Source organism: Mobula birostris, chromosome 3 (assembly GCF_030028105.1).
Source record: "Mobula birostris isolate sMobBir1 chromosome 3, sMobBir1.hap1, whole genome shotgun sequence".
Taxonomy (NCBI): Eukaryota; Metazoa; Chordata; class Chondrichthyes; order Myliobatiformes; family Myliobatidae; genus Mobula; species Mobula birostris.
In genome coordinates this window covers 11,883,874-11,909,643 of record NC_092372.1, presented here as the reverse complement: position 1 = coordinate 11,909,643, position 25,770 = coordinate 11,883,874, and the positions used below count along the sequence as shown (strand labels likewise).

General features: G+C 37.9%; 1 protein-coding gene across 17 annotated transcripts in view; it reads left to right on the top strand.

Annotated features, from left to right (window-relative positions):
- Positions 1-25,770, top strand: part of LOC140194896 (transcription factor 4-like) — a 681,375-nt gene that overhangs the window by 474,960 nt on the left and 180,645 nt on the right. For 2 of the 17 annotated variants that reach the window (XM_072252233.1, XM_072252231.1), the window contains exon 1: positions 17,786-17,947. The exons of 13 other annotated variants lie outside the window; for them this stretch is intronic. In XM_072252233.1, the coding sequence (XP_072108334.1) occupies positions 17,879-17,947 (69 nt within the window). In that variant the 5' untranslated portion in view covers positions 17,786-17,878. Of the gene's footprint in view, positions 1-17,784; positions 17,948-25,770 lie in introns of those variants that run through there. 2 more of the 17 variants (XM_072252232.1, XM_072252229.1) reach the window with 2 other exon arrangements.

Here is a 25,770-nt window from a genome sequence, read left to right as displayed (position 1 = left end):
CGTGGCCAAGTGGTTAAGGCATTGGACTAGCTACCTGAAGGTCGTGAGTTCGAGCCCCAGCCGAGGGAACGTGTTGTGTCCTTGAGGAAGGCACTTAATCACACATCGCTCTGCGACGACACTGGCGCCAAGCTGTATGGGTCCTTATGCCCTTCCCTTGGACAACATTGGTGTCGTGGAGAGGGGAGACTTGCAGCATGGGCAACTGCTGGTCTTCCATACAACCTTGCCCAGGCCTACGCCCTGGAGAGTGAAGATCCATGGTCTCGCAAGACTAACGGATGCCTTTAATGTCACATATACCATATTGCAGCGAAAATCTTATACATACATGTTATCCATACAGATCATTTCACCATATCAGTGTACTGAGGGCAAAAGAATAACAGAATGCAGAATGTTACAACTACAAGGAAAGTTTAGTACCAGTAGACAGTAAGATGCATGTGCAAGACCATATTGAGATAGATTGAGAAGTTAAGAATCCATCTTATTGTACTTGTGGTAGCATCCAGTAGTCTTATTACAGAAGCTCTTCTGGTGATACAATCTTTCACGCCTTTGTATCTTCTGCCCGATGGGAGAGGGAAGATGAGATAATGCCCTGTGTGGGTCAGGTCTTTGATTATGCTGGGGGCTTCACTGAGGCAGCGAGAAGTTTGGACACAGCCCATGGGGGGTGGGGGGAGAGGCTGGTCTCTGTGATGAGCCGAGCTGTGTCCACAACACTCTGCAATTTCTTGTAGTCACGGACAGAACAGTTGCCATACCAAGCGGTGATCTACCCAGTGCATCTATAAAAAATGTTGAATGTCAGAGGGGATGTGCCATGTCTCTTTAGTTTCCTGAGGTGATTGAGATATCGGTGAGCTTTCTAAGCCATGGCGTCTGCGTGGTTGGACCAGGACAGGCTCCTGGTAGTGTTCACTACTTTTGAGCTTGACCCTGGATACTGGATATTTGCCTTTTGTTTTATGTTGCTGACTTCTGTAAAAATTAAGTTGCATTTTCCTCATTAGCAACCAACTAACGCATTTTAAATAATTAACCCATCAATTTGCTGTTAGGATAACAACTCAGGTTAAAGATAAAGATCAGCTTTATTTGTCACATGTATTGAAACATACAATGAGTGGCATTGTTTGCATCAAATCATCGAGGATGTGCCATTCTTCCAGTGCCGACGTAGTATTCCCACAACTCACTGACCCATACGTCTTTGGAATGTGCGGTGAGAGCGTAGCACTTGGAGGAAACCCACACGGTCACAGAAGAGTGTATAAGCTCCTTCCAGGCAGAGAAAGGAACCAAACCTTGATCAGTGATAGCTGCCTTTGTAATAGCGTGACAGTGACCATGATGCTAACATGCAGCCCTGTTAACAGCAATTAACTGACAACCCAGAAAGTCTGATTAGCTGATGTATTCCATTGTAAATTTGGTACATCTATGTTTATCTGTAAATAGGAAGTAATACATATATTTAATAACGTGGTTAACATGATGACACTTAGCGGACTGCACCCAGCACATCCTTGGAGTGTATTGATTGTTGACATAAATGGCATGGTTCACTGTAAGTTTTGATATACGTGTGTCAGGTATAATACATAATGTCTCTAATCTCCCTGTTTACAGTGATTAACTGAAAGCCTAAAAATTTCAGGTTAGCTGATGTATTTTGTTGTACGTTTGGCATGTTTTTGTCTCTTTAAATAGAAAGTAATTGATTTATTTGATGAAATGGTAAATAATAATTTTATCCCTGAAATACCATAGAAGCAGCTGAGGTGGAAAGGAAAAAATGTTTGATGCAGGTCAATTCAACAAGTTATCATTTGAAAAACTTAGTATTTATTAACTATACATTTATTAGACTTTTGGCATTGCAAGGATTACTTTTAAATCTCAGGCATATTCATCTTCTTATCCAAGTAAGGATTAAAATATTAAATAAGATGTTTATGAATCTAATTGAATATTTTAATCTTTTTACATCTCATGTTTTGGTGAAAGCTACTTGGTAGAACACTGAGTTTGTTTCTGAATTTTGGTTCTGTTCAGTGTTCCACAGAAAACACATGTCAAATCAGTGAAGAGATTTGGAGGGACCTAATTAAAAATTTTCAAGATTATGAAAGAGATTAGCAAGGTTAATTAGGCAACTTGTTCAGTTTCATCAAGGGTTTGAATACCAGAGGGAATAAGTTCAAAAAGTAGGAAATTAAGAGCAAAGAGTAAAGCCGTGCATAACTTTTCTACATTAAAAGTTAGACGTGTGGATTGAGTTACCAGGACACCAGATGTTGTTGAGCTACCAGGACGCCAGATGTTGTTGGAAGAGAAAGGACTGAAAGATGTCTAGATGCTCGGATTAATTTACAAGGGTCTCTTAACAGTTGTTTTCCCAATTTTACACATTCTTGAGGTTTTTTTGTGTTTCTTTTTCCAAAAGGGAGGTGGCTGTTTGTCATGCAATTACATCGAAAAACTCTGCCCTGAGTTTCATTTTTGGTGGCACTGGTTTCAACAGCTTCATTCAACTGAAATCAAGTGCAAAAATAGATTAACTTCTAAGTACAGATCACGTTTAGCGTCACTCGAATTTCAGCTGTCTTGCAGTGTTTTTGAGAAGTGTTGTGCTATTAAGTGTATGTGAGCATGATAAGGGACTAGTTAAATTCAAGTTTATTTTATTTTTATTACGGTATCACTCAATATAAAATGAACACACACACACACACACACACACACACACACACACACACACACACACACTCCATTTAATTTCACATGTACATTGGTTTGAGTTTGACTGTGTTTGGACTTTAACCTCTAAGTTTATTTTTATATAATTCTTTATTCTGTGGAATGTTGTTGTTTTTTGCTGCATGTCACGCCAACACACCACAGCAAATTCCTAACACATGGAAATGTATATGGTGAATAACATTGATCCTTTCCATATTTGGGACTGAATCTTAGTACAACTGCTAGATGATGGCATGTTACTAATGTAAAAATCCACTGGAATAGTTTTACTTTGATCTATTTGATTAACTAATTTTCCTTATGTTAATTGTTACAATAGTAATTTGAAGAAGGTCAAAATGATTTCAAAATATATACTTTACTATTTTAAATGTAAAGTGAAGATCAGTGATGTTTTGAATGCAAAATTGATTTTATTCCACCTTATGGAGAGGGTGCAGAGGAGATTTACCAAGACTCTGCTTGCATAGGAGAGTATATCTTATGTCCAATCAGCATCCTGGTAGATCTCCTCTGCACCCCCTCTATAGGTTCTGCAGTGATTGTTTTATCACTTGATTCCCCAAAGGCTTCCCACCATCTGAAAGTTCAAAGTAAATTTATTATCAAAGTACACGTAGAGCACCTTATACAACCCTAAGATTCATTTTCTTGTGGGCATACCCAGTATGTCCAAAGTCATAATGGGATCAGTGAAAGAGCATATCCAATATGACAGACAAACAAGCAATGAGTGATGTGAAAGGTACGACAGTACACTCTCCACTGCGAGTGCAGCTCCCAGCACCACTCAACAATGTAGACTTCATCCAGGACAAAGCAGCCAGTTGGATCAGTTATCAAACCACCACCTGAAATGTTCTGTCTTTTAACTTTATGCCCCATCATATTAGTCCTTTCCGTCCTGGGAGAAAGTCTCTGGCTATTCACTTGATCTGTCCTCTTATCTTGTACACCTCTGTCGAGTCACCTCTCATCCTCCTTGGCTCTGAAGGGAAAAGCTGTAGCTCGTACATACAGCGAGCTAGCAGTGTGTGGCATCTTGCGAAGTTCTGTTGGAATGCACCGCCCAAATCACTGATCTGTTTGGACCAACAATCCAAGTGCAGCCAACGCTGTTCCCTAGAGATATTGGACACTACAGCACAGAAACAGGCCTTCAGCGCATCTAGTTTGTGCTAACCAGTAACATGTCGAGTCCTATCCTCTAGGACTTGTGGTCATTCCTTCATAATAAATACTGTGACTTCCATCCGGAACACCTGAGAATTTTTTACTTCTTTCTATAATCTGAGAATGAGTAATTCATTGGCTTTTGCAAGAGTTTGTAACATCTCATGAATAAATAAAAAGTTAGTATTTTTATTATCAAAACCATAAGATCATAAGACATAGGAGCAGAAATAGGTCATTTGGCCCATTGACTCTGATGACTGATTATCCCTCTCAACATCAATCTTCGGGTGACTTTTGACATCCTTACTAAACAAGAACCTACTAACCACTGCTTTAAACTACTAACCACTGTTTTAAATATAGTTCAAGTTTAGTTATTGTACAACTATACATGAAGACAGCCAAATGACAGCCACTATTATTCCTCCAGTGCCAAGGTGCAAATTACAGTATCAATGGTCACACAAGGCACATATAGCACATTTCAGATAGCAGTAAACATACAGTCACACAAAAAAAATATATACAACGATATACATCCAATGACTTGGCATCCACAGCCATCTGTAGCAATGAATTCCACAGATTCTCCACTTTCTGGCTAACCAAATTCCTTTTCATTTCTGTTCTGAAGGGACATCCGTTGACTCTGAGGCTGTGCCCTCTGGTCCTAGACTCCCCCATTACAGGAAACATCCTCTCCCCACACTCTCTATCTTGGCCTTTCAATATTCGATAATTTCAAGGAGATCCACCTCATTCTTCTAAATGTTTTAAAAAATTTCTTCTTTTTTTCCCTCCAAATCCACAAAAATCACAACCTGGTAGTTACGTTATTTAATATGTTATAAAAAACCTAATATTTTCGTGCAGATTCTTAACTATCTGGTGATTTAGCCCATAACGCGTTGCAGAATGAAATGCTGATCTGCCCAGGCGATGCAAATCTGCAGGATTATTTGTTATGCACTGGTATGATGATGGATGCATGTCAAATTTCCAAGGCAGGCTGAGGAAAGTCTTCCCATCCCTGCTGAAAATGTATGTAGTGTGACAGTTGGGTGAAGATGCCCCACACTTCAATAGCCTGGTGACAAACTCTCTCTTGGCTAAGATGGAACACTGGAGGCCTGCCAGTGCCTGTGGAGACATACTGAATCTTCTGTTGCTCTATCTCAGAGCAGGAGAGAATAACTGTAGAAGACAAGAAAAATATAAAGAATGTTCTTTCTGCGCAATTTCCACTTTTCGATCATTCCTCTCAATAATGCTTTCACTGAGCGGAACAATTGTGGAAATTGATTGGGAGTCTGCTGAGATTTTTTTAGAATTAAACTTTTGGAGTTTATTCTTTGAAGTGCCACACCCTCTAACCATTCCTGTTTGAGCTGATCATGAATCATATATTTTGGCATATCCACAACAGGTTACAAAATATTAACATTTTGTTCATCAGTGAGGAAGTTTATTCTGAATGATTAATTGTGTCCTGTAGGTCTGTGATGCAAGTTTAATTTTTGGTGATTTAATTATATTATTCCGGATCTCTGTGATGATTAAAATAATTTGCAAATTGTAACTCTGGTGGCTTTGATTTGTTATTTAATGCTACGTGCTTTTGTGTTAGTAGAACAAGTCTGGTAATCCACTCCAAAGATTTCTTTTGCAGAGATGTTATCATTTAGGCTTTCAGCTTTTCTGTTCAGAATGTCATGTATGTGTTGTGAATGTGTACTGGTTTTGCAGCTTACAGTAAATCCAATCTTTAGGTGACAGGATAGCTTAGCAGAAAACGTGACAGTATTACAGCATGGAGTTCAATTCCATTGTCATCTGTAAGAGGTTTTTATGTTCTCTCCGTGACAAGTGTTTTCTCCAAGAGCTCTAGTTTCCACCTACATTCCAAAGTCATACGGATTAGACCATAAAACCATAAGATATAGGAGCAGAATTAGGGCATTTGGCCCATCAAGTCTGCTCTGCCATTTTATCATTTCAGATCTATTTTCCCTTTCTGCCCATTCTCCTGCCTTCTCCCCATATCCCTTCACGTCCTATCTAATCAAGAATCTATCAACCTCTACCTTAAATATATCCAATGACTTGACCTCCACAGCCATCTGTGGCAATGAATTCCATAGATTTACGATCTTCTGGCTAAAGAAAACTCTCTTCAACTCCATTCTGAAAGGACACCCCTCTATTCTCAAGTTGTGACCTCTGGTCTTAGATTCACCCACCATAGGAAACATCCACTCCACATCCACTCAATCTAGGCCTTTTAACATTCAATAGGTCTCAATAAGGTCACTCTTCATTCTTCTGAATTTCCAGTGAGTAGAGGCCCAGAGCCATCAAACGCTCTTCATATGACTGGCCTTTCAATCCGGAATTAGTAGGTTTAATTGACCTTTGATTAGGCTAGGGTTAAATTGGGAAACAGCTCGAAGGCCCGGAGGAGCCCCTCCTGCACTGCCTCTCTAAGTATAGTAAATAAATATACAAACCAGTAAAAACGGGAAATGTGGTACGGCCACGCGAAACACTGGAAATGTTCAGCAAATCAGTCAGCAACTGAAGGGAAGATCTGAGTTAAGGTTTTGGTTTCCGATAAATGTACTGCATAGTCTTTCATTTTTTTATTGCAACACTTGCATCTTTGTGGTACAGTTGGTGATGTAAATTAGAACATAAAGCAATACAGCTCAGGAACAGGCTCTTCAGCCCACAGTGCAGTGCCAAACCAATTAAATTAGTGACCAAGTGGTCAACTAATCTCTTCTGCTGACACAATGTCCATATCCCTCCATTTTCCTCACATTCATGTGCCTATCTTTAAAGTCCCTCATGTATGTGCCTCTACCGCCACCTCATTCAGCACATTTCAAACATCCACCACTCTCTGTGTAAAGAACCTGCCCCTCACATCTCCTTTGAAATTATGCCCTCTCACCATAAACACATACTCATAAATACATACGTAGTAGAGTTGATACTGTTTAATGTTAACTTTTCAGTATTTCCCAAAACATTCTGCATTTACTTTTCACTTGCTCTCCAAGTTACCTTCTTACCAGAAACATTGATTCCTTATTCCTGTCCGTGGATGCTGCCTGATCTGCTGAGTTCCTCCGGCATTTTGTGCATGTTGCTCTGGGATTTCCAGCATCTGCAGAAACTCTTGTGTTTATACAGTTATCCATTCACTTTTGCTTTTGTTGTTTGCGAAATCGGAGGTAGTAAAGATTTTGTTAACTTGCTCAGATTTTATTATTTTATTGCTTACACAGCATTTAGTGACCAGATAATAATTGTTTTATAATCCTTTTGCCCATTTCTGTATATAATTTCAAATCAATCATAAAATGTTACCAGAACAAGATATGACTTATTTTCTGGAAATAGTGAATTCATTTGCCTCTTTTTAATAGGTCTTCGTTTGAAGTCCCATTTGATAACTTAAAGTTCATTCTTGTAGGAAAATAGCAAATAAATGCCAAATTCATCTGAAGTTATTAGAGACAAAATCCATTTGCGATAATACCACAGATCATCTGAATTGAGGCATTTAATGGTGTTTCTTTCATTCAATGTTCAAACAGCGTCATCTTGAAACAGGCACATTGACTCCAAATGTGGAACTTGTGAGGTTTTTATATTTACTTACACTTCGAGCTTTCTCAGTGAACCTCAAATTCTACTGTTACCTTACACTGTTGTAACCATATAATAGTTCTTAAATTTATATCAGAATAGTTCTCTAAGTTTGTCTTGATACTTTAATCATATTCTTAAGACATCCCCTTTCCATCTGTCACAACAAAATTTTTTTTTAAAGAAAGGATGGTTGGGATTATAGAATGAATATTTTGCCTGCGAGTTAGATCCTGAAATCTTGAATTCATCAGCATGCAAATTTAAAATAAAGTTGAAACAAAAGGAGAAATTCAGTGGGCAAGTAGAGCGGCAGTCATTCCCCACCCTACTATGAGGCTCCTTATCCCCAAAGTGCAGAGATCTGGCTGAAAAAATATTGATGGAATTTGAAGACTGACAGCTGTTCTTTCTAATGCTTTCAAATTGAGGGTCATTTTCTGGAAGTTTTTAGCGTAATGGTGAAGGAAAAAGAGTATATTTATTTCTGAAAACAGCAAGAGTTTTGTGTAGTTTAGGTCTGGTTTTAGTTTCCCCTGTTAACTCAGATGGTTGGGTTTATATACTTTTTTTCTCTCTGTTATGTCTGAGAGTGTTCAGCCTTGAAATATGAATTGAAGCCATCAAATTGCTCTTTTTAATGGTATGTTGATTTAATTTTTAAGCTTGATGGGCTAATTTCTACCAAAATGCACAGTAAAATTCACTTTAAAAGCCCATTCGGCTTTGGCAATACGTTGCTGTGTGTGTGCATGCATGTGCAGTTATGAGCCTGCCATCGTTCATTGTGTGCGAGTGGGCTTCTAGCAATGCCAAAGGGTCTACTTAGAAATGTAGTGGATTCAGTTCCCTGGAAAGGTCGTCAAAGATAAACGACACATTTCCTCCTCAATCTGGTGGTACCACGCAGTGGCCCTGTTTTTCCCAATGAAAAAAATAGAGCCAAGAAGATTTTAGAAGCTCAGTAGGTGAATGATTAGTGATACTTCTGGCTTTGTTTACTTGAGGAAACATTTTAAAGGTGGTAATATCATCAACGGTACTGCCCATCACTATTCTGAGGATAATGTTATTTGAAAAGCATTTAACAAGATAGCGATGCAGCAATATTTGGATGGCTAACTAGTGAATCAGTTTGAATTATCAGGAATTTCAGTATTTCACGTCACTCTGTATGTGAGAACACGCCACCTGACAGGTTGGCTAAATTAAGTACAATGGAGATAAAATTTTCATCACTATTAATTATAAATACTGAATTACTAATACCTGGAAACAAACATAAAAATATAAGTTTGCACTGTTAACTGGAAACAGGTTATTTTTCTTTCCCAACCAACTATTTTAATTTTATTTATTATTGTTTTCTCATTATGATCAACCATTTTTTTCTTTGAACTTTTTTTAAACTGAATTAGTGAACTGAAATTTTATTGAGAAATCTGCCAGTGGCTTAATAGAGGAAGTTCAGAACAAAAGATAGGTTTTGAAAATGTATTCTGAGCATAGCTATCGTTTTCATAAATTGGCTGCTTTTAATTACAACAGCCACATTCATTTTTTAAATTAAATTTAGTTAAACACAATATGCATGCCAGATATTTTAAAACACCCTTCCCAAAACCTGATGTGCTTCAAACTGAAGACTGCAACAGAAAAGTAATTTCAAAGTAGTTTGAATATTTACACTCATTAAAATATGTACTACATATAATGTATATTAAAATATGTTATGCCTCTATAATATTAATGAGTCAAATTCTTTTTGAATATGAAGTTAGTAGACATTTTATTTCAAGCCAATATTGCAGTTTCAAAGTTCTTTTAGTATTTGCTGTCAAATTTGTGACAATATCTAAGTCCCTTGATCAATTTATACCCTGGTCACATGCTCCTAAGTGTCTGTCTGTTAGTCTATATTTAAGCTGTGAAAATTTTTGAAACTTTACATTGAATTAAGTAACTATTAACATATTGTGGCTAAATCTGATATTTTAATTTTGTACCTTGCTTCTCAAGCTTAGAAAGATGTATTGATTCACATTTGCATCTGCTACTCGGGAGGGGGGATCAGAGGAAGAAGTATTTGATATCTTCAAGATTAATTAGTGGCAAGGAAAACTATTTATGGTAACATTTAACGTGGAGAAAACCTTTGAAGCTCTGGCACACAATCTTTTCAATTTTCCTTCACATGCACATTGTTTCTTATTAGTATAATTATGTTTTTGATTTCAACAACTCTAAAGTACCTTGATGAATATAAGTTGTTTAGATCAGAAGTTTGGGGAGATTTACAATGTGCAATTTTCTTTTATGATTACTTGAAAGAATATTCTAGATTCTTTAGGCAGGGTGATAATTTTCCAGTATGTGCAACTGAAGTGTAAACTGTTTGCAATTCTGGCAGTATTCTGTATCCGAGTGTGAGTGAGTGAGAGAGAGAGAGAGAGAGAGAGAGTGTGTGTGTGTGTGTGTGTGTATGTATATATGTATGGGGGGGGACATTGCTCATCGCGTTACTATGCTTCTGCACTCTTACATTCGTGTTGTGACAAATAAATGGCTTTATGGGAGAGGGAGAGGGAATTATTTTGCTTCGTTAACAGAATGCTGGTGTGTTCCAGGTTGTTAATTGGCACAGCATCTCAAGGATTTTTACATCGCCGTGTGGTCCAAAGCATTTTATCCCATTATTTTGAGCTCTAATTTCCTTTATTGCTAAAATATCCATTGATGTCTTTTAATGCAACAAGTTACGCAGTTCTGAAAAGTACGCTGAAGGTATGAGTAACTTACTTGAACATTTTAACTACCTTTATTTTTGGAGGGGGGGAGTGGATTTCAGCTAAAGAATCACCATAAGGTCTGCATCGCATTTTTAATTTAGTAACTAACATATGAATACATTTGCATATTAATTAGTTGCAGATTAAATCATGCATACATAAGAGCTTCCTTACTGTGTTCAGTGTTTGTCAAAAGCCTCAAGTCTGAAGCTGATGACTGCTGCGTAAAAGATTATTCACTGCTTTTTTAAAAATATATTTTTATACAGACAAAGTATCATTCAGAGATCTTTTTAGATTTTGATTAGTCTTGCAAAAATGACAATTTATACCTGGATGTCCCTTCTGAGCTTAATTTTTGGTGCATCAATTTCCTGTTCATAATCATGTTAAACACCTCCTTAATTGCATAGCATATCACTGTTAACTCTTTAAACACAGACTGCCTTTTGAATATTTTAATTTCGAAGTAAATTTTATTATCAAAGTACGTATCTGTCACCAGATACCACCCTGAGGTTTATTTACTTGCAGGCATTCGCAGTAAATACAAAGAAGCGCAATAGAATCACTGAAAAATTGGAAAGGCAGACAAACAACCGATGTGCAAAAGACAAATTATGCAAATACAAAAAGGAAACAACAAAATAATAATAATAATAAATAAATACTGTGAACATGATTTGTAGATTGTGAAAGTGGGTCCATATAGGTTGTAGAATCAGTTCAGAGTTGTGGTGAGTGAAGTTATCCATTCTGGATCAGGAACTTAATGGGTGAGGAGTAATAAATGTTCCTGAATGTGGTGGTGAGGGACCTGAGGCTCCTGTACCTCCTTCCCAATGGCAGCAGCGAAAGGAGAGCATGGCCTGGATGGTGGGGGTCCTTGATGATGGATGCTGCTTTCCTGCAACAGCACTCCAAGTAGATGTGCTCAGTGATGGGAGGGCTTTACCTGTGATGGAGGGGAAGATGATGAACACTCCCTCACTATTTTTGCTCTCTTTTTGTGCTACCTATTTACATATTAATGTGTAAATATATTTTTAAAATATTTACCAAAAAAAATGTCATGACATGTCATTGATAGTAAATCTGATTCTGTGTCAATGTCCTTTGATTTGCATCTATAAGGAACAAAATTCAACTTACTAAATGCACCGAAACCTTCTGAGCATCTTTGGAAACTGAGCAAGAGAAGATGTATATTGTCTATCTAATAATGAGCAAACCATAAGTGGAGCAAGTGAAATCCAGTTAGCTAATCCATGATCCCAAAGCTTCTACATTTTGTATGGATCAGTAAATCGTGCTTCTGTGCACAGCCTTTGGCACTGATTTCATTGAAAAAGAGTGAAGTTATCTCCATTTTAGATCAGTTGAGTGCCAGCTCTGACCATTGTTCCAGATGCCAAGTATGCACTCCACTGCCTGGGAAGATGCTTCACCACTGTGGGAGGGGGTTTTAGGGGATTATGGCACTTGCGATGACAAGATTCTGTGTACTGTACAAAATTATCCGAACATTAGCAAGAAAGTCAAATGTACAACAATTTTCTGGTTGTCATATTAATCCAGTTTTGGTGGTGGCACGTCATTATTACCAGGGAGGTTGGTGAAGTTCATTATTCTTTGATTGTGGCCTCTTGCACTTTACTAACACACACAAAGTGCTGGAGAACTCAGCAGGTCAGGTGGCATCTATGAAGACGAATAGACAGTTGACCTTTCTGGCCAAGATCTGGTGACTGGGAATGCTCTCCATAGATTCAAGTGTAATGGAGAACAGAATAATTGTGATCTGGATCCAATGCAGCACAAAAAATATACAGACATAAGATAGCTTATATACATAGACAGGTTGTATGTCCATAACATGACGCTAGACAAGATGCTGCCTGGCCTGCTGAACTCCTCCAGCGTTTTGTGTTTGTTACTCCAGATTTCCAGCATCTGCCAAATCACTTGTGTTTATGATTTCTTGCTCTTTAACTTCCAATGAGATAATCATTTCCTTTTCACTTTATAATTTCACCAAATAATATTTGATTTATCAGAAGTGTTCCTCTACAAATTACAGTCCCTGCCGTTCTTAGTTGTTTTTTTATTTTATGTTGTTGAAATCATTAATGTTTTGACATCCCCCTCCTCCTCCCCTTATTCTAGTTTATTCTCCCTTCCTTTCCAGTCCTGATCTTCCCATAACCAATAGACTCAATTTCAGCAATTCTTCATCTCATATTCTCAATATTTATTGTTTATTTATTTATTTATTATTATTTATTTATTTTTATTTTTTGCACAATTTGTTGTCTTCTGCACTCTGGTTGAATGTCCAAGTTGGGCAACCAGTCCTTGATTGGCTATTATTCTATAGATCTATTAAGTACGCCTGTAAAAAAAAATGTATCTCAACAACATGCACACAAGTTGTATATGGTGACATATATGCACGTTGATAAAATTTTACTTTAAACTTTGCACTTTGAAGGGTGTCAGTCTGAAACATCAAATGTTTATTCCCCCTCCGTAGATGCTGCCTGACCTGCTGAGTTCCTCCAGCATTTTGTGTGTGTTGCTCTAAATGTTTTAACCTGTCTGATTCTTAAATACCGGTTTCATTCTCCCTTTCAGTTATATTTATGCTATTAATTTTCTAGTTGTAATATTAATCCAGTGTTGTAGGTGACACTTGATCACCACAAGGGAAGGTTGGTGGAGTTGATTGTGTTACTTTGACATGCACCTGTAACTAGTCAGAAATTGAAACCTTTTGCCAGCTCAACAGCTGTGGGTGAAGAGCAGTCTTCATTGCAAGTGTGAATTCTTCATCATCAAATTTAAGTAATTTCATGGGTCAGATTTGACAGCCCAAAGTCAACAAATGCCAGCCAATTAGTTTATTCAATCATAAATTCTAGGGATTCTGCAGGTGTGGGAAATCCAGAGAAACACAGATAAAATACTAGAGGAACTCAACAGGTCAGGCAGCATCTAAGGTAATGAAAAAGTAATCAATGTTTTGGGCCAAGAGACTTCTTCAGGACTGGAAAGGAAGGGGATGAAGCCAGAATAAGAAGGTGGGGGTGGGCAGGAGGTGGTGAAGCCAGGGGGGATGAATTGAGAAACTGGGAAGTGATAGGTGGAAAAAGTAAAGGGCTGGAGAAGAAGGAATCTGATGTGAGAGGAGAGTGGACCATGGGAGAAGGGGAAGGAGCAGGGGCACCAGGAGCGGTGATAGGCAGCTGAGGAGAAGAGAAGAGGTAAGAGAGGGGTCAGAGTGGGGAATTGAAGATGGAAGGGGGATAATGAAAAATTTAGTTCAATCAGCTGCCAACTTGGAACAAAAAAAAGTTTGAACTGATGTCATCAATGCCCTCACTGAGGAACTTTTCTATTAAGAGAATTTCTTTTCAAGATAAAGTGAATATAGGAATTCAAATTAATTGTGAACGCTCTAGACACCTTTAGATTTTAAAATTTCAAGTTGTGCCCTTTTTTAAATCAGATAAAATGTCTGTAATTTGGGAACATAAACCCATGCTTTTCCTTGACGTGAAAGATCTCCTACATAGTTTCCACATGTTTATGTTAGACAGCTTTCATTAGAAACATGGAGTTGAATTTCAGAAGGTTCAGTCGAATTGAAATGGATTGGTTCCCAATGTGGACTTCGATATGAATTTGCTGAGGCTTTTTTAGGGCACAGGTCAAACCACACTTGGAATATGTTGAGCTGTTTTGGGCCCCTTACTTAAGAAGTTATGTACTGACATTGGAGAAGGTCCAGAGCAGGTTCACACGAATGAACCCCGGAATGAAAGGATTAATGTATGAGTAGCGTTTGTTCTCACTACAGTTTAGAAGAATGAGGGGCGGAGCTCATTGAAACCTATAGAAAATTGAAAGACTAAATAAAGATGATGTGGAAGGGATGCTTCCTACAGTTGGAGAGTCTAGGACCGGAGGGCACAGCCTCCAAATACAACAATGTCCCCTTGGAGCAGAGAGTAGGAGGAATTTCTTTAGCCAGAGGGCAATGAATCTATTGAATTCATTGCCACAGGCAACTGTGAAGACAAGTTACTGGGTATATTTAAAGTGGATGTTGATAGGTTCTTGATTAGTAAAGGCCCTTTAATTGCCGAATGGCTTAATTCTGCTTCTATGTCTTATGGTCTATGGGTTTTGCTGTATTTAATGGGTAAGGAGAGAATCAGTGAGCTAGATGTCCTTTCTCCACTCTGTCCACCTTTGGTAGGTAAACTCGTGGATGTGACACTATGGCCAATGTTCCCTCATAATTTGTAATGATCAATGTGTGCAAAAATCTTATGCTGTGCAGTTTTTTGCTCAGTGACAACAATGTGTGCACATGGAATAATTTTTTCAATAAAAACGCTGTAACACCATAAGACAAAGGAACAGAATTAGACCATTTGGTCCATCAGGTCTGCTGTGCTATCCCATCCCATCATGGCTGATTTTTTTTATCCCTCACAACCCCATTCTCCTGTTTTCTTCCCTGTAACCTTTTGATGTCCTTTCTAATTAAGATAGGTAGATAAAGGATCAAGATAATCAATCTAATTTGGTTCACTGCCATTGCTTCTAACTCTGTGGGGCATTAGCTCCACTGGGAGCATTTTGTATCTCAGTCTAAGAAAGGATGGAATTAGGTAGGCTCGAGTCTCTGACAGAACAGTATCCATGTGTGGACCTCAGATGGGGGGTGGGATAATCAGCAATGATCTCACAGCAAAATAGCCTGCTAATGCCTCTTACACCAGAACTGGAGCTTTTAAATGTACTGTGGGAGGGGAAAACGGTGGCCCAAAATAAAATGTGTGCCTTTAGAATAAGATTGTATTAAAAACTGCTGAAACCTCAGGTTTGCCCAGCATCCATCAGGCTCCTGAATTGGCATGGATAACTTCTAATTCAGTTTCAATTATTCATCACTTACACATTGAAAGATACAGTGAAATGTATCATTTGATTTAACAACCAACACAACTAAAGGTGTGCTTGGGGCAGCCTGCAAGTAATGCCATACATTCTGGTGCCAGCTTCCACTCACCACCACTCTGAACTGTTCCACAACCTGCAGACTCTCTTTCAAGAACTGTATAACTAATATTGTCATTATTATTTATTTATATTATTATTTTATTTGCACAACTTGTCTTCTTTTGCACATTGGTCACTTGCTCATCTTTGCTAATGTATAACTTTTCATAAATTGTATTTCTTTATTTTCCTCCAAATGCCTGCAAGAAAATGAGTCTCCAGGTAGTATATTGTAACTTTGAACTTTGACCTTTCTTGTTTTTGGAAGTGCCAATACCACAAAATAACAAAGGTATGGAGAGTGAAGGCAATTATTAGAGAAGTACTTGCCCTGCAATCTTCATTTTGTTGCAGGCTCCTAAGTATAACGGGCCTTGCTGTTATGCTGAAGTGGGGGGTGGGGGTGCTTGGAGGGGTGAAGATGGAATAATTTTTGGGAAAAGAAAATTGACTATTTCCTGTTGAATGCCTGAATTAGACCATCAGAAATCAGCAATCCGGAAATTGGAGTAGAGCGCCATGAAGCCAATGTGCTTCAAAACTATAGAAACTCAGGTTAATTAGGTTGAAATTATTCAAGCTTTTTCACAAACAAGCATGTCATGTGGCAAATGTCCTCCCGTGGGCTATGTTGGCTTTTTCGTTGTTTTGTTGGCAGTGTACTGTCTTAGGTGCACCTAAATCTTTAGCATTCAATAGATCTATGTGCAGCCAAGGTATAGTCTTTATATTATTCACACGTATTGTGTTGTTTGGCTTTGGGACCTCACTCTTCTTGATGATGGTGCATTTTAAGACTCAAAATTTAGAGTTTCACCCACACTTATTCACGAATGGTTCCACCTCTGATTTTTTTTTTGCATTTAATCTTTCGTAAATGTTTACTTTATGTTAACATTTAAAGGGGAGGTGCAAGCAACATTCAGCATAGGAGGGTGGGGGCTGTGGAATGCATTTGGTGATGCTACACCGTTCAATACAATGAAGACTGAAAAAGCATTAAAAGTGCACAATTACAGGTCAACATTAAAAGGAAAAGGCAGAATGTTTCTGAAGTGTGAAAGGCCATTGCAGGGAATTGTGGAGTTCAATTTTTTTGGACTTGCTCCGGTTATAAGTACATTAGAGACTTTAAGGATGATTTAAAAAAAACGCATATGTGAAATGCATCAGATTGACAACTCACTGTTCTAATGAGAAGAAATCCTCAAAGCATGAAATTGGAATGAAATGTGTAATTATAATTCAAGTACTGTTTACTCCACTCTCCTGGGACTCAACATAAATACTGTGAGAGCGAGTCAGGTAGACAAAAGCATTATCCCACACCCTTCTCTCAGTAAAACGCAACTGTAGGCTTCAGCTGGCATTTTCTACCCTAACTTTAACTCAGTCCGTTCTCTTCTATGTGCATGTCTTATCGTCACTGGACATAGTAAAAGAGAAAAGGCATGTTTTAATTATTAAAATTCATTATGGGGAATTTTGGTACGCTCAGATAGCATTAGCTTCAGCATATGCAAATTATTTAGTTTCATTTGGGATCAATTCCCAAAGGTCCCCCTTCCCATGGTGCTCTGAATTTGGCAAAGGAGAAACCTGTTTCCCTGCTTAAATGGTGCTGCATGATTCCTTCCCTGGAAAAGAAATTTCTTTTAAATTATGTGTTGTTAATGTGCTTCTTTTGTGGTGTTCTCTGTGCGAGAGTCCGGCTTGCTGTTCCCGAAGCCGACCAGCTCTTGCTCTGTGGCTGACCAAAAAAGTCTGAAACCTGCCTATTTTAGCTGGGGTCATTTTGTTCTCCTTGTAGTTCTCCAGCAGCTGTGTACAATGCTGGGAGCTAGCCAGAAACAGAGACAGATGGTGCAGTTATTAGATGTGCATCATACGACTCCCTTCCTGCCACTAGCTTTTTAATCAAATTAAAAGAAAAAAAAGAGGAGTCAATTAACCGCATTTGTATTCAGCTCAATAATGTACCCTATTCTACTATCACCCCAAGGCAATTGAGTGGAAATCTGTAAAGTGGGGAGAGGCTATAGGTGAAGTTTTTTTTCGGATTTTCAGAATCGGTGATGTTTCACAGACTTAATCAAATACAGCGGAAAGTTGAATTTACTGTGCATTTTTTTTAGGAAGTCGCTCTCATTTGATGCTGGGCCTGCTTCCAGCTTTTAGCTCTGGGAAGAGAGTCGCTAGAGAGACATTGCCACAACCTTCCTTTCCCCCCCCCCCCCTTTCCCTCACCACCCTCCCCTCCATCACGTCAAAAATGGTCTCTTCCTGCTTTGCATATTCACCATGCTTGGCCTGGCCATATGGGAAAATGCAACTGAAGGAATTGTTGTGAAAAAAAAAGACGGCGAGTTTGAAATAAAAGTTATTAGTGTGATACTGAAGAAAAGAATAAAAGAGCCATGTATTGTGCATACACAATACCCGGGATGGGTGGCAACTCATTAATGTACTACTATAATGGGAAAGCGGTAAGTTGAGCTGTTATACAAGGAATATATTAGGAAGTTTGTTTTATCCACAGTTTAAGAAATAGACTAGAAAACTGCTTTGCATTACCTCGGTGGCTGCCCGACTCATTTTGGTCACCAGAGGTTTTGTGGTACTCTTTACCAGTTTTACTTGATGTTGAACTTACTGTCATACCTCAGTTTAAAAAAAAGTACATGCATATATAAAGGGAGTTTGGAAAAGTTGACTATAATTTATTTTGCAAAAGAAAAAGACGATGCATTCTTTAATAAAATATCTGCAGACTGAGATATTTTAGTGCGGCGAGGGAAAAAGTCTGTCTGGAAATTTTGCGCGATGTGATGCAAAAGGTTTATTCTAGCCATCTGGGTGTTTATTATGTTTTTTCGTTACTGAGCTCTTGGAGAATGACTGGGAATATATATTTTTTTAATTTTTTCACCCACAGCTTTCTCTGCTCTGTCCCCAGTTCCTCTGCCTATTCCCGCTTTACAAACTGAAAGAGTGAAAAATCCAATTTGGAGGACTTGGAGGGAAGTGGTTACTGAGCACATATTTGTTTTCCTCCTTGTTGAGTTCACTCCATCTGAATCTAATCAGGTTAGGGTACTTAGGCCAAAAGGGAGCTATTACAAGCCTGCACCAAGATCCATTTGAACTGAGAGGATGGAGGCGAGCGGTTTTTAGTTTCACAGACAAAAAAAAACAGTGTATACAGATGAACATCTGTGAAATTGTAGCTTGCCAGCCAATATAACTTTAAATCTAACCTTCTACAGATACCGAGTTTTATTAAGTGAATTAAAAAAGTTAAGGTACACGAACACCTGATACTTTATGCTGTTTACAATTTTATTCCAAATCTGATTCATCATTCTTACCTATGTATGCATCTCTCGTTCCTGGAAGGTCGGGTAATAGTAGATTTGTTTTAAAGGGTAATTACAAAGCATCTGTTTGAATTATTTGTAACTGTATAAGACAGCAAAAAATAGATCAAGTTCTTTCACGTTAACCAGAAATTTAGTCATATGGTGTCAGAGAAGCTTCTGAACACCACCATGCTACATTGGAATAATCTTGATTAATATTAAGTCTCTACCAACAAAATAATGGAGTCAATTTATTCATAAACAATAATAAAAAACTTGGAATTTTAATTGTTATATCTAAAGTAGTGAATTACGATTACAATTTGAGACTGTGCCCACTGCAGAAGATGCAAACCGTGGTTACTAACTAATGGTGAAGCACACTTCTGATTTATGGAAAGTTATATGATTGTTATAATGGAATTCTGATACCATAGGCTTTCAGTAAACACAGATTTCCCCTTTGTACACAAACTTGACAATTATATTTTTGCGCAAAATACAGCGGGCATTGTTTTGGCTCTGCAGCGACATTGCGCCGGGCTTGAAATTATGCCAAACATCTTGTGGAGATTGTTTATGCCGTGTGCTGACCGCTGAAAGCTGAGGGTAAAGTCTTTATTCACGAGAATTGCGCTTTTCTTTCTAAAAAAAAATTAATTTCTATTATCAACTTGAATATCTTTCACAGTATGTTTTCAAAGGGAGAGAAAAAAAGTACCAGCGATCTTTTCCTGGTTTTATTTAGTGCTTTATTTGTAACGTTGGCCGAAACATCGCGCATCAGTGGCAAGCAAAACAACTCTGAAGGTTCTATGGAGACTCCGACTGATTTTGGCAACAGATAGCTTTAGGCAGAGAAGGTAGAAAAAAATCAGAATAATGAATAAACAAAAGAAAAACAAAAGGCTACACAGCAACCTAATTACGAGGCATCGCCGTTATTTAAATTAGAGAGCTAGAAATGCAATTGCTATTGTTATGCATATTCATCCATTTAAAAAATAATTTTGTGTTTAAGATTTAATTTTTTTGTGATCTCTAATAGTGACAATAACCATAATTTTGTGTAACTTATTCCAGTTCATTTTTGAAAGTTGCTTTAGGAAAATTGGGATAGTCGGATTTAATTGTGGTCATTTGGTTGTCAGCAAAGCCAGACTTCAACCCTGATTACACAGATTGAAACAGTGAAGTTTTTATTTAACCCCATTTAATTTGGGAATCAAATGTATGATGTTAGAGTTTCTTTTAAAACTACAAAATTAAAACCTTCATGTAATTGTAACAGTGTATGGGTTTGTAAATAAAAAAGGAAATTAGCAGGTACATTTTGATGAAATTAGCAGTGATTGAAGAACTGAAAATGGAGAATGGTTGACAATTTTTTTCTAAAGTGTAGCATTTGCAAATTCTTTCAGTAAATCAGACATTTCATATAATTACCTGGAAAAACTCAGTCTTAAGGACTCCTATTTTTGTATGTAACTGTTATTTACAAGGAAAACGGAGAAATTTAAACCTTATAATTAATATTTAAAAATTTTAAATCTTTTTCTGAAGGGGATTTTCAACAGTTGATGTTTGTGAAAAGCAGCATCCTGCTTGCTGTGAACAAAATTAATTTCCCAAATACGGTTTCTGATAGGAAGTGTGGTTAGATGAATGTTAGGTTGCGGTAAATTTTGAAAATCCTTAACAATAAATTGCAAGATCTGGTACAAAGTATAGCATCCTTTAAATAAAATGCCTATTCCGCACGTAAGTAGGAGGTTCGTTGTTCATGTCTGAACCTCTTAATGCATGGGACTTGTGCTCTTGTTGTAATTTTTGTTATTAGAGCAATTTACTGAGTACAGTGATTTTATTTAATGTGAAATACTCTGTTCACTGTAAAACTCAGCTCTTGAATAATAATAAGATTCACTCTCATCCACTGAATAACACAGAATGTAGGACCATGAAATAAAAGCAGGAAAATATACAAAAATTAAAATATAGACATCTACTAAAATTGTGTTTCAGAAACTTTTGGCTTGAAACCAGCAGTATATTCTACTGGGTGTGGGGTAAGGTGGGTGGGAAAGTGGGAATGAAGAGTTCTTTCATTCTCCTTTACACTTATGTACTGGAAATGACATTAAACCATCTTGAATCTTCTAATCTAGACGTCATAAATCTTATTCTTAATGTTGAACTTAAATGTGTAAGTAATGCTTGAAAATTTTTCAGCAATAGATCCTTTTTAAAGAGGGCTTTTTGTCTGATTTTTAGCATGAGATATTTCTACTGAGCGGATCATGTGAGTGTCCAGGCTTAGGAGTTGGTCTGCTTGCCAAATGGTCGTAGCAGTTCTAATTTCTCTCATATTGCTGTGCTGTATTTGAGAGGTACCCATTTTGTGACATGATTTAATGCCGGATTAGCCAAGTTAACCTGGCAAGAATTGACAATATTAATTTGTAATTTTCAATCATGCAAAAATCACAAAATTTTAAAACTGCTTGGTAGGATCAAAACCATAAGTAGTAGATCTACGGACAATGACAATATTATCAATAAATTGTGGTCTACTGGGGAACTGTTACATTAGCCTTGACAGAGTTTATTAAATTTGTCATGTTTCCAATTGCTTAAAGCAAGTGCTTGCTACCAGGAGTAATTCAGCAAGGGAATATAGTTATGTACATTTTTGTTTAGAGCAGAGTCATGATTGAACATGAAAAAATTATTTTAATAATTCCAACTTCTGCAGAATCTCTTGTATTTAATAAATTTTGCACTTTTAATTTTAATATATATTTTAATTTCTATTTTGATAGTATGGAATGGAATTGGTTATTTAGGTCGTATTTGATAGCTTGAAAAATGACTACATAACTCATGTTCTCAATATTATCTATTACTCATTCACTGATTCTATTGTATTTCTTTCTATCTACTGTGAATGCCTGCAAAAATGAATCTCAGGGCAGTATATGGTGACATATACCTATTTGATAATCAATTTGCTTTGAACTTTAATAACAGCAGTATACTGCAGCTGGGGTCCAAGACAATAATGAAGAGATAAATTAAGAATCTATCTATAGCACAGATTCTATGCACAAAAGTGTATAAACGTCACCAGAATTCAAATTTACTTTGAAGATCATTGAGGAAATTAACAAAAATGGGGATAATGACTGTAAGAGGAAACCCTCAAATGGATGAGGAATTTTGCTAAAGTAATTGATGAGATTACCTGTTACGATCCAAGCAAGTTCTGCTAGCTCTCACCCTTTCCAGTCAGCATTTGATATCGATGCTCTTCTCAAATGTGTCAGTGTTGATTCTGCACAGATCCAATGTTGTAATCAGAAACCAATCTATGAGGCTTGAATGCATGAAAATATGTCATTGTTACCTGGGGTTTTAAACCATAATGTGAGTATCAAATTTCAAAATGTGTTCAATTTGAGTGTTCTGGTGTGCCTGCAGTTATTCAGCATGGATATAGTTTGGCATCTTAATGCCACTTCAGAGATGAATGTAACTTTTGGATTGCTGCAGTTATGAGAGCAAATCTCTCATCCATCATTTTATTAATGTATATCTTTTAAACTGTAGTTGAACATATACCTGTCATTGTTGATATAAAAAAATAATTTTGGGTATGAAAATTTGAAAGTTGATAGGTTTTTTTTTCAAATTTAATTTCAGCTCAAGTTATTTGTCATACTGCAAAGTTATATTCCAAATATGTTTTTGTCAGAAATACTCAGAAAGAAAATAATTACTTGCCTTTACATATGTATATGATAAAATACATATCTGTTTAGGCAATGTTGTTTAAGATATTCTTTCTGAAATGAGTATGAGTACCTTGGGTTATATTTTACATGAAGATAGAACTACAACTTGTTTGAAGCAGACATTATAATATTTAATGTTTTAAAAGAGGAAATATTCAAGTGGATGAGCACTAGGTTAAGTACAAGAATGACCTCTTCATCCATCCCTATATCAATGCACATACAAGAACAAAGTTCCAGATCAGAATCAAGTTTCATATCACACGCATGTGTCGTGAAATTTGTTAACTTTGCAGCAGCAGTACAATGCAATACATGATTTTAGAGAGAAAAACAGAATTACAGTAATTGAATATATATATAATATAAATAGTTAAATTAGATAAGTAGTATAAATATAGAAATAAAAAGTAGTGAGGTAGTGATCATGGGTTCAGTGTCCATTCAGAAGTTGGATGGCAGAGGGGAAGAAGCTGTTCCTGAAGTGCAGAGTGTGTTTCTTCAGGTTTCTGAAACAGCGAGAAAAGGGCATGTCCTGGGTGGTGGGGGTCATCAGTGATGGACACTGCCTTCTGAGGTACTGCTTCTTAAAGATACCCTGGATACGATCCAAGGATGTATAAGACAGAGGAGCAGAATTAGGTCATTTGGCCTTTCGAGTCTGCTCTGCCATTCAATCTTGGCTGGTCCTTCTTTTTCCCCCCTCCTCAGCCCCACTCCCCGGACAACTATACCTAGAGATTCATTTTCTTGCAGGTGGTCATGTTAGAGCAGAGAAATGCAATAGAATCAATGAAAAACTACACATAAAGAAGTGTTACAGACATGACAGATAATTCAGTGCCTAAAAAAGTTAAATTTGCATTCAATTTCCATTATTAAATAGTGTTTTTCACATTATTGAAAAATGCTATATTTAAAATAGATTGCCAAAAATAATTGTGATATTAATACCACACAATAATTTTCCTTTTATACTGTCTTCCAGTATTTTAATATTAATGCATTTAGTGGAAATAGTTTTTCATCTATCATAGTGAATATCTTAATTTCAATGTGTAAAATTCTTTTGGTGTCACTCTGAACAAGTTATGATAAATTTGTTATAAGACTACTAAATGGTTTCCCAGTACAGACTCTTGACCTCACAGTCTACCTCATTTTGATTTTACATTGTATTGTTCACCTGAACCATACTTTCCTTTCTCTGTAGTTATTCTGCATTCTGTAATTGTTTTTCCTTGTTCTACCTCAATGCACTGTGTAATGAATTGGTCTGTATGGAGGCCCTAGGTTAGCCGAGGTTGACCATGGATATTGCATGCTAGATGTCCACGTAGCACCGTCAGTTGATATGCAAGCCAGGGTAGTGGGAGCAAGCCAGGGTATGGAGAGCAAGCTGTTGCTCATGCAGTAGGCTCCCCCTCTCCACACTGCTGATGAATCCCAAAGAATGGCAGAGACCGATACAGTTTGGCACCAGTGGTGGTACAGGAGTTGCCAGTCAGCACTGAACTCAACATAGAACTGCACTGGGGACTCCAGCTCCAGATTTTTCCCTCAGGAAGCCTTAGCCATGAGTGGGTATAGCCACAAGGCAGCAGAGGTTTGAGATCAGAGTTTTTCTTCTCATAGACGAGCTTCCAACTATAACCCCATCCGCCCAAAGCGACTGGTTTTAAGGCGCCAGTAACTCACCTTTGTTACTTCTCCTGCCAGTAGGAATGGTTCTGCTGGGCTTCGAAGCTAAGGTGGCCAGGTGCTGGACTTGATTGTCAGAGGCTGTTTGAGATCTTTTAATTTTGTGAGATGCAGCACGGTGTAGGCCCTTCTGGCCCGTCAAGCCAGCCGCGCCGCCCAGCAGTTCCACGGTTTAATCCTAGCCTAATCACGGGACAATTTTCAATGAGCAATTAACCTACCAACTGGTACGTCTTTGGACTGTGGGAGGAGACTGGAGTGCCTGGAGGAAAGCCAAGCAGTCAGAGGGAGAAGGTGCGAACTCCTTACAGACAGAGGTGGGATTTGAACCCGGGTCATTGGTACTGTAAAGAGTTGTGCTAACCACTCAACACTATGCCACCCTGCATCTATCAAATCCTCCTAACGTGATTATAGTGAGTCAATTCCAATTGCAAAGCCTCAGGTGTTGCCTTTACACTACACTATTTAAGTTTATCCAGTTGCCTTCGTGTTGCCAGAATCTCTCCTTTCCCTCAGAACTAATATTATTGCTTTAGTGATGGTTAAGTTTGTGAACATTTCCTATTCCCCAAAGAAGTGAAAGCTAATGAAAATGAAATCTGAGCTAATGTGGCATTGACAGCCCCCTGGGGATGGATGGCATCGACAGCCCCCTGGGGATAGGTGGCATCGACAGCCCTCTGGGGATGGGTGGCATCGACAGCCCCCTGGGGATGGGTGGCATCGACAGCCCTCTGGGGATGGGTGGAGGTGGAGCAGAATCGCGGATCAGTCAGAGCCCAGCTATTCCACAAAAGCTCCTTCTGCAAATCTTCCACATTTCAACAACATGATCAGCACTGCGGCAATTCCACTTTGCTAAAACAAATCTCATAGTATGGCAGTGAATTGTTAAGCTGGATTCCCTTTGAGTTCTAAACAGAGAATCATTTTAACACACATTAACTACAAACTTATAAAACATTACCATGTTGCAAAGACAAAAAAAAAGCCAATGTGCTGGTCCCTGCCATGATGCAACACGTGTTTCAGTTCTGATACTTGTATTTGTATTGAGCGTAAGTGGTTAGAACGGAGAACATTACAGCACAGTGCAGATCCTTTGGTCCATAGTGTTGTGTGGACCCTTTAACCTACTGTAAGATCAATCAAATCCTTCCCTCCTACGTAGCCCTTTGTTTTTTTTTATCATCCTTGTGCCTTTTTAAGAGATTCTTAGAAGTCTCTAATGTATTTGCCTCTACCAGCACCCTTGGCGAAGCGTTCCATGCACTCACCAGTCTCTGTGCTGAAAACACCTCTGACATCACCCCATACTTTCCTCCAACCAGCTTAAAATTATGGTCCCTAGTATTAGCCATTTCCACCCCAAGGAAAAGCTTCTGGCTGTCCACTCGATCTATGGCTCTCATCATCTTGTACACCTCTGCTAAGTGTCATCTCATCATCCTT